We start from the raw sequence: 9,517 nt of genomic DNA on the forward strand, positions 1-9,517 counted from the left end.
TGGGTGTTCATTGGAAGGACTGATGCTGAAGCTGAAAACTCCACTACTTTGGCCACCTCATGCAAAGAGTTGACTCATTGGAAAAGACCCTGATGCTGGGAGGGATTGAGGGCAGGAGGAGAAGGGGACGACAGAGGATGAGATGGCTGGATGGCATCACCGACTCGATGGGCATGAGTTTGAGTAAACTCTGGGAGTTGGTGATGGACAGGGAGGCCTGGCGTGCTGTGATTCATGGGGTCGCAAAGAGTCGGACACGATTGAATGACAGAACTGAACTGAACTAAACCCCTCTCCACTCTCCCTTAAAAAACAGTATTTTAAGAGAAAAGCAATCTTGTTGGACACTGAGACCAAAAACTGTTTGCTGTTATTTTTTTGGCTGTGCTGTATGGCTTGCAGGATCTTAGTTCCCTGACCAGACACTGAACCTGTGCCCAACTGCAGGGGAAACTCGAAGCCCTAACCACTGGACTGCCAAGGGAATTCCCAAGACACTTTTGAGATAAAAGAAACTTTCATATGAACTGAGTATTTAATGATATTAAGCAATTAGTGTTACTAATGCCAAAGTAAAAATTTTAAAAGTCCTTATTATTGCTAGGTAATGAGTACATGGGGGTTGATGATTATTCTATCTATCCTCATGCTTAAAATTTTTTAATTAAAAAAAATAAGACAGAAGGCAAGACTGCTGATCATTGGACTTTATTAAGATGAAATCACTGATAATTACACAGAAATTACTTGCCTAAGCCAAAATCCTTGAGATTCACGTGAACTTAGTTACACAAATAAACATCATGTTCAAAACCATGAGGAAATATCCCAATGCCCAGGTGATGAAGGCTGGGTTGAACAAATCTGCACACTTATTTCAAGCTGTTAAACAGTTTGTGGGCCACCTGGATGGGGGAAAGAAAAGGATGTCATCAACTGGCATGTTTAATGTCATGAATTACAAGGCTCTTCATAATCTGGAGCAGCACTGCCTCTTCCCTAACCACTCACCTTCTCACACTCTTCTTGAGCCCTAATGAACTCCCCTCAATTACTGGAATACTTTCTTCTTAACTGGGAATCTCTCTCCCACTTTTTCATCTTTTAATTTTCCTTTAAAACCTAAATTACATATTTAGGTTTTAACAAGCTCCTGTCCTTCCTGTCTTTCCCAAAGAAACATGACTCCCAATCACAGTGCTTACCAATTCAACAAATATTTATAAAACATCTACTATATGCCAGATACCATTCTAGACTCTGAGTCACTATGGTAAACAAGACAATATCTGTGTCCTATAGAACTTAAGAGGACAATGAGAGAAATATACATATTACTTCTGGTAGTGATAAATGCTATGAGGAAAATAAAATGGTGGGGGGAAGGAACAGCAACTTTATTTATTTTTTTGGGGGGGAGGAACAGCAACTTTAAATAGAAGGTTCAGTAAAGGGCATCCTGAGGTTCTACCCAAAAGATTTACCAGTTTACTAACCATTCTGCCTCCTGTGCTGGCTTATAACTCAGTGACGGGGACCATGCCCATCTCATTCCCTGATCTTAACCCAGTTTTGACTCAAAGAGTATTTAAATAACGTTCACCATTTTAATAATTTTAAGCAATTCATTTGTATGGCCTTAAGTAATTCACATTGTTCTACAACCATCAACCTCCAGAACTTTTCCATTTTCCCAAACTAAAACTCTATACCCATTAAATAAAGGCAACTACCATTCAATTTTCTATCTCAATGAATTGGACTACTCTAGGTTCCTCATGTAAGTAGAAAATTTGTTCTTTTGTGTTTGACTGATTTCACTTAGCATGTTTTCAAGGTTCACCTATGCTGTGGCATGTATCAGTTTCCATTTTAAGACTCAATAATATTCCATTGTATGTACATACCACATTTTGTTTATCCACCCCACCAACAGACATGTTTTTTGAGTAACGTACTTATTTCTTTTTATTGCCAAATAATATTCCTTTATATGGATACATCAAGTTTTATTTATCAGCTAATGGACATTTATATTGTTTCCAACTGTGCCTGTTATGAATAATGCTTCTATGAATATTTGTGTACAAATTTGTGTAGAGATGTTTTCATTTGTCTTGGGTGTACATCTAGTAGTAGAATTGCTGGGTCATATGTTAACTCTAAGTTTAACCTTTTGAAGAACTGCCAGACCTTTCAATAAGGCTGTACCAATACACATTCCCATAGGCAGTGTATATGAGGTTTCTAGTTTCTCCACATCACCAACACTTATTTCTTAAGATATAGAAAGCAGTATATAAGTATTTTGTATATAAGTTTTCCCTCTTTCCACTAAAATCACGTTGAAAAAAAGCTGTATGAATAATTATAAACTAGAGGATGGATAAAATATGAATATACATCAATGGAAAGGAATATAATGCTCCTTCATATTTTATATGTAAGTGTGTTATGTTATTATATTTCATTTTGTTTAAGAATATTAGCTTATATAAGAAAACATATAGACAGTATGACTTCAGTTAGGTTTTTGTTCTTATTTATTAAAAAAAAAAAAAAAACTCCAGGGAATTCCTTGGCAGTGGGTCCAGTGGTTGGTTAGAATTCCATGCTTCTACTGCAGCACGCACAGGATCAATCCTTGGTCAGGAAACCCTGCAAAATGTGCAGCATGGCATGGCCAAACAAAATTTTCTTTAACTGTCAGAATGTGTTTATAGGAGCTGTGTACAAATATGTGTGCATGTGCATTTGTGTTTGCACTGTATATTATAGAATTAAAATACCTAAATTGGGATTGCTGAAGCATAAATTATGATAGTGGAGGTCATTAACTATTTTGTGGGGAGTTATTTACCGACCCCCTTCACCCATTTCTCCCCATATTTTTTTATTTTATAGCCATCCTGAGGTGTGAAGGGATATCTCATTGTGGTTTTGATTTGCATTTCCCTGAGAGCTAATGGTGTTAGGCATCTTTTCATATGCTTATTAGCCACCCAATTTTAACATAAACAATCATATCAAACTTTGCCTACCCTGTACTATTAAAATACCTTACTGTTACATATGTAAGGGAGTCAAAAACAAGTTTAAAAAAAAAAAAACTTTTGTACCAACTCTTATGTACAAGACACACTGGAGGATATATATTAAAGAATAGCCTTTTGTACTTAAAATACAGAATCCAGTTTCCCTACTGCTTAGCAGTGTAAACTGGAACATCACATCTCTTTTCTGAGCCTCAGTTTTTTATCTGTAAAATGGGAATATCTATCTTCAGTGAATCAGAGGATTATGTAAGATTATGTATGTAAAATGCTCAGCATTGTCCTGCTCCTAGGATGGAAAGAAAGGTGGTCATCACCAAGTCTTCCCTGCCACTATAAGCTTTCCCCTTCCGGACTTTAGGCTGACTTACACAGTGGTCCCTTGCATGCAAGAAGTCAAAGAGCTCCTCTGTGCAGTCCTCCTCTGTCTGTGACCTGGAGGATACACGCTCATCACAAAGCTCTAGCCGCTCCCGAGCCTTCACACATTTCTCCAGCTGCTCGCACTGCTCTCTCACTGTTGTTAGAGGATCCTGGGAGAGAAACACACAAAATGGGGATTTCGGGAGACCCACAAACCACATGCTTTAATACAACCACCAAACCAAGGTGCTGCCTCTGAATTACCGTGCAGAAGGCCAGCTGGCAGAGCCACACTGCCGCCAGTAAGAGCAGAATGGGGTCTCCCATTTAATTCTGATGCTAAGTAGTAGGGGAAAGTTTCACATTCCTGCCTTCCAGGGTTGCCAGTATGCACTGAAAGCCTCAGTCCTATCTGAAAAACAAGGTGATAAAGGAAACCTGGCCAAATTTGAAGGACATCTAGAGGAGGCCTGCCTTGTTTATTATCACATCATTTTGGGATATATAATGTCTGAATTTTAATTCCCCTCACTGGACAACTGGCCTATGCAACCCAGCTGACCAGCTAGAAAGGCCATGTTAACATGGAGAAGGATCATTTAAGATTCCTTCTAGAATTTCTTTTTAGACCACAAAGAGCACATGGTTGAGTACCAGGCCTTCAAGTTGCTACTGTGCTCTCTGATACCATGACTGTAGAAGCCCCAAACCCAGAAAAGACTCAGCTTCCCAGGCCCACATGCCACAAACACTGAACAGGAGTATTAAAGGATTTTTCCACTCCCATTCTCTCCAAGGTGTTGAGTATCCTTAAAATGCCCTTAGTTTCATGAAACTCAAAACTTTCTTTTACTGAGATGGTTCCAAACCTGAGACAGCTCTTACCACTAATTCCTCTTCCTCTTCTTCCTCCTACAAAATGAAAACAAAATTAATGTCAGCAGCAATTTTATGACATATATATTCGCAATCATACTGACGTTGTAATTACTAAGGATAGACAATATCAGTCATGTTTTAAAATTTTCTGTATTTTATGGTGTTTTGACACTTTAGGAGCCTTGCTAATCCTGGAGACAGCCCCTCCCAGGGCTGCCTAATTTCTAGAGTTGGCCAACAACTTGCCAGGGGGCACACATTTCAAAGAAACCAATCCAAAACCCTTCTTACCATCTACCTTTATATAACTTTCCTACACTAAACCAATTATTGCCCCTGTACTAATCACATTAGAGGTAAGTACCAAACAAAAAGGGACCAGCCCAAAGTCGACAGCCTATTAAGAAATTATCCAGGCTTAAACTTGCCAGTATGTCAAGGCTGTATATTGTCACTCTGCTTATTTAACTTATATGCAGCGTACACTATACAAAATGCCAGGCTGGATGAAGTGCAAGCTGGAATCAAGACTACCAGGAGAAATATCAATAACCTGACACCACCCTTATGGCAGAAAGTGAAGAGGAACTAAAAAGCCTCTTGAGGAAGGTGAAAGAGGAGAGAAAGCTGGCTTAAAACTCAGCATTCAAAAACGGAAGATCATGGCATCCAGTCCCATCACTTCATGGCAAATAGATGGGGAAACAATGGAACCAGTGACAGATTTTATTTTCCTGGGCTCCAAAATCAATGAAGATGGTGACTGCAGCCATGAAATTAAAGACGCTTACTCTTTGGAAGAAAAGCTATGACAAACCTAGACAGCGCATTAAAAAGCAGAGATCTTACTTTGCCATATAGTCAAAGCTATAGTTTTTCCAATAGTCATCTATGGATGTGAGAGTTAGACCATAAGGAAGGCTGAGAGCCAAAGAATTGTTGCTTTTGAACTGTGGTGTTGGAGAAACTGTTTAGAGTCCCTTGGACTGCAAGGAAACGGACTGCAAGGAGATCAAACCAGTCAATCCTAAAGGAAATCAAGCCTGAATATTCATTGGAAGGGCTGATGCTAAAGCTGATGTTCCAATACTTTGGGCACCTGATGGGAAGAAGTGACCCATTGGAAAAGACCCTGATACTGGGAAAGATTGAAGGCAGGAGAAGGGGAAGACAGAGGACAAGATGGCATCACCAACTCAATGGACATGAGTTTGAGTAAGCTCGGGAAGACGGTGAAGAACAAGGAAGCCTGGCATGCTGCAGTCCAAGAGGTTGCAAAGAGTCGGACACGACTGAGTGACTGAACAACAACAAAACTTGCCAGAACATGCCCATCCTGCCTCACCTAGTCCTTCTTCTGCTCCTGATTGGTTCTGGCACCTCCCCATGTGGCCCTGGGTGGTATGGCCTGCCCTCTTCTCTTGGGAACTACAGTCAGTCAGTCCAGTCGCTATATATAACTATATATAGTCAGGAACTATAGTAATAAACTTCATTCAAAAACAGTTGTCCTATCTTGGTTATGCTTTGAAGAAGGGTAATAGATATCATACTAGACAGGGTCACTGATATAAACAACTTTACAGGTTATACAATTTAAATAATTTTAAAATAAATTATAAAGTAGTCTAAATTTTAAAAAAAAGTTGTCTCCATACTTGTAACCTTACCCTACCTGATTAAAACAAGTCCTGAATGGCTGATTCATGTCAATGTATGACAAAAACCACTACAATATTGTAAAGTAATTAGCCTCCAACTAATAAAAATAAATGGAAAAAAAATAAAACAAGTCCTGAGTATATTTAAACAAGGACACAGAATCTCATGTTCATTAGCAACAAACTTAAGTGTGTACAATGCTCTAAAAGTTTATGCACTTTGTATCTGTAATGATTTGATTAATTATAATAGACCCTTAAGGGGCTCCCAATTTAGTAATAACAAGCACTAATCAAACATTTTCTGATATAGAGTCAAGCTGTCACAGTAAAATTGCCATATCAATTTTAATGTATAGATTTTGCAAATACTATGCTATATGTAATACCTAACTGTATCTATAATGTCTGTCATATATTTATGCTCATTAAATGTTTTGATTATGGGAAAAAAAAAAAAGATTCAGGGACTTCCCTGGTGGTCCAGTGGTTAAGAACACACCTTGTAATGCAGGGGATCCAGGTTCAACCCCTGATTGAGGAAATAAGATCCCACATGGCTCAAGGTCAACTAAGCCCACCTGCTGCAACTATTGCACCTGCGTGCTCTGGAACCCACATGCAATGACTATCCCATCATGCAGCAACTAAGACCCAATGCAACCAAATTAATCAGTCATTCAAGCTGTCAACTGTTCATATGGAATCAGCGTGTGTATGTGTGTGAGCTGCTTAGTCGTGTCCAACTCTTTGTGATCCCATGGACTATAGCCTGCCTGGCTCCTCTGTCCAGGGAATTCTCCAGGCAAGAAGAGTGGAGTGGGTTGCCATTTCCTTCTCCAGGGGATCTTCCTGACCCAGGGATCGAACCCGGGTCTCTTGCATTGCAGGCAGATTCTTTACCATCTGAGCTACAGGAAAGTCCCCAACTTAAATATATTTTCTTCTAAATTCTGAGACATACCAGTAGTACCAGAAATAGCTAAATTTAGTCCTGACATTCCCAAACCAAGTTAGGTAGAAAGCTAACATTTTTTCCTATGTTCTGAATTTGAATTGGGTAAATGAAAATAGCCAAACCTAAACTCTCCTTTAGCCAGAATTTAAAGATAATTTCTGTCACTGATTTTTGGCTGGCTGAACTTTCAGGACTCTAAGTACACTATCAATATAAGTGCACCAAAGCTCTACACAACTCCACTCACAAGCTTAAAAACATCATGCCCTACCTATTATTTCAACCTCAGTTTCTTTTCTTCCAAGGGGTATGGGGAAAAAAAAATATCTTTGAGAGGAAGAGCACAGTCTTGAATCTGTGGCATAGTAGTGCCTGATCAGTAACTCAACCTGTCAAAAGTGAAGCATTTGCCCGCTGGTGCATGTACATGTCCACGTTTGCAGGAAGGGAAAGAAAAGGTATATATAGAGAAAAAAAAAATAGTTCAACAATCCCTCACTGTGTTTTCAAAACTCTATACAATCTGCCCCATTCTCTACCATGATCTTTAGGGAAGGGACCAAAGCTTATGAAAACTGGGAGTGAGGGACAGGGCAGGTTTCACTGTAATACAGGCTGCTTATTCTCAAATTAACAAAAGTGTCTTCTAAATGTGAAGTTATTACTTAGGATGTACAAGTCTAGTTTTCCATTAAACAATATTTCTTAACCTTGCTTTAAAAAAAAAAAAATTCATCCTAAAAACAGTTATTCAAAAAAACTGAAATCCCATTCTGCCTGAGTTAGAAACCAGAAATCAACATCCTAGAAGCAAGACCTTTATATCCTTTCCCTATTAGCAGTGTTACTATAATGATTATTTTATTGATCATTTTTTACAATTTTGTGTCAAAAGTATCATGATATATTTTGAGAAAATAAATCCAAATACAAGTCTGAATATGGACTACTTCAGGTAATGTTTTTTATCAATGATAAAAACCAAGGTCACACTAAATAAAAAGATTCAACCTCCAAGATGTATAGGTTCTTCATAACAAACCTCAGATTTCTTCATTTTAAAACTGACTACTTGTTTACTTTGTTTTCTCATCTACTGCTGTGATAAGCCCTACTGAACTTTCTGGTATACTTCCAGGTGAACCTCCTGAGATTGGCTCCATTTCTTTCTTGTCCTTTTTCTGAAAATAAGACTAGAAAAAATTATGGGATAAACTAGTTCCCAATTATTCTTAACCCATAAACCCAGAACAACTGCAGGGAAGTGACCAAAGAACAAAAGATAGGAAATGTGATGGGAAACAAAACTAGCTGGCTTCTGTAAAACCATGTAACACTGTGGCTAAGCCTTGTCTGGAACCACGCTGTTTGAGTTCAATTCCTGGCTCCGTGATTTATTAGCTGTGTGTCCTCAGATTAGATATTTAACCTCTCTATGCTTGTTTCCTCATGTAAAATGGCAATACTATGACTACCTAATACCTCACAGGGCTATTATGTGACTTAAATGAATTAGTACATATAAAGCACTTGGAATCGGAAGCAGCCAATAAATGATTAGTATTAAACTGGCATTCTCAGTCTGAGAAAGAGCTCCCTCCCTCATCACAGAATTATACCGCACATCCCCACACTATCCCCAAAGACACTTTTCCCTTCCCCCCACCCAAGGAAAACGAAATCACGTTTTCACAGAAACTAGCCTAAGGCCTGATGCCCGGAATCTCCACAGAAGATATACCAGGATCCCTGACTCGAGCTGAGGCAGCTTGCTTCCCAAATTCGTCAAACTAGAGGCTCTGAACAGCTGATTGACTAAAAACATAAGCAGGCCTCATTTTTACAAAAATTTAGTCCACAAAGCATTTTTGTTCTCGTTAAACCTTCATCACATTCACATAATGGGAAAGCCGAAGCCCAGAGAAAGCCTAGTCACCTACTTGCCCAAGGTCACCCGACGAACTCTGGGGAAAGGTACGGGGAACCAGCTCTCCCAACCCTGCAAACTCGAGCGGGAAACGGGGGACCAGAGGGTCCCGTGCTTCGGCGGGTCAGGTCCTGAGCCTCAGGGCTGTGAAAGGAGGTCGAATCGCCCCAGAGTCTTACCTCCTTGGGATCTCCGGACCCGGTCAGCATCCTTTGCTCGTCCTCTAGCCCCATGTCAGGCTGTGGTTCTGGCCTCAACACAAGCAGCAACAGCGGCACCTATTCCACTTGAGGATCAAAAAGGACTTGTAAGGGTCACTCAGCGGATATCCGGCGATCTGGCCGGAAGTGCGGCAGACTAGTCGTAGTGGCGAACACACGCTCCGATTGGCATGTACTACCGTCCAGAGGCAGGGGGCAGGGAGAGCTGGTATTTGCACCACAGAAGGATTTGCTAAGGAATATCCTCTTAGCCACACCAGGCCCAAATATGTTGACCTTATGGGATATTTGAATTATTGATTTCTAAGAAACTTGGGACGTATGCATAAATACTTGATATTCTTTTAGCGCAGTTCCCAGTCTTCCCCACATCGTCGATGGAACCTTCCTAACTGCTGACCTTTTCAAGATGGCGGCCCGAGACTGCTACTCGCGGACTCGCGCACCTCCCCAAG

At 39.9% G+C, this 9,517-nt stretch overlaps 1 protein-coding gene across 2 annotated transcripts; it reads right to left on the reverse strand.

The window, feature by feature from the left end:
- Positions 1-692: 692 nt before the first annotated feature.
- LOC122437032 (cytochrome b-c1 complex subunit 6, mitochondrial) lies at positions 693-9,216 on the reverse strand. 2 transcript variants are annotated; one of them, XM_043461459.1, is made up of 5 exons: positions 9,021-9,130; positions 4,302-4,328; positions 3,681-3,828; positions 3,425-3,586; positions 693-905 (listed from the first exon to the last, which is right to left on the reverse strand). In XM_043461459.1, exons 3-5 carry the CDS (start codon positions 3,741-3,743, stop codon positions 873-875), a joined length of 258 nt encoding a protein of 85 aa, XP_043317394.1. In that variant the 5' UTR covers positions 3,744-3,828; positions 4,302-4,328; positions 9,021-9,130; the 3' UTR covers positions 693-872. The 2 variants fall into 2 exon arrangements, with proteins under 2 accessions (XP_043317394.1, XP_043317393.1); XM_043461458.1 differs by lacking the exon at positions 3,681-3,828 and having other exon boundaries at positions 9,021-9,216.
- Between the last annotated feature and the right edge of the window lie 301 nt (positions 9,217-9,517).

Source organism: Cervus canadensis, chromosome 2, assembly GCF_019320065.1.
Source record: "Cervus canadensis isolate Bull #8, Minnesota chromosome 2, ASM1932006v1, whole genome shotgun sequence".
In the NCBI taxonomy this organism is placed as follows: domain Eukaryota; kingdom Metazoa; phylum Chordata; class Mammalia; order Artiodactyla; family Cervidae; genus Cervus; species Cervus canadensis.

Coding starts and splice junctions, on each gene's coding strand:
- LOC122437032 (XM_043461458.1), bottom strand. CDS start 9,074: ATGGGGCTAGAGGACGAGCAAAGGATGCTGACCGGGTCCGGAGATCCC. Junction 4,329..9,020: donor GGTCCGGAGATCCCAAGGAG/GTAAGACTCTGG, acceptor TTCATTTTGTAG/GAGGAAGAAGAGGAAGAGGA. Junction 3,587..4,301: donor AAGAGGAAGAGGAATTAGTG/GTAAGAGCTGTC, acceptor TTTCTCTCCCAG/GATCCTCTAACAACAGTGAG.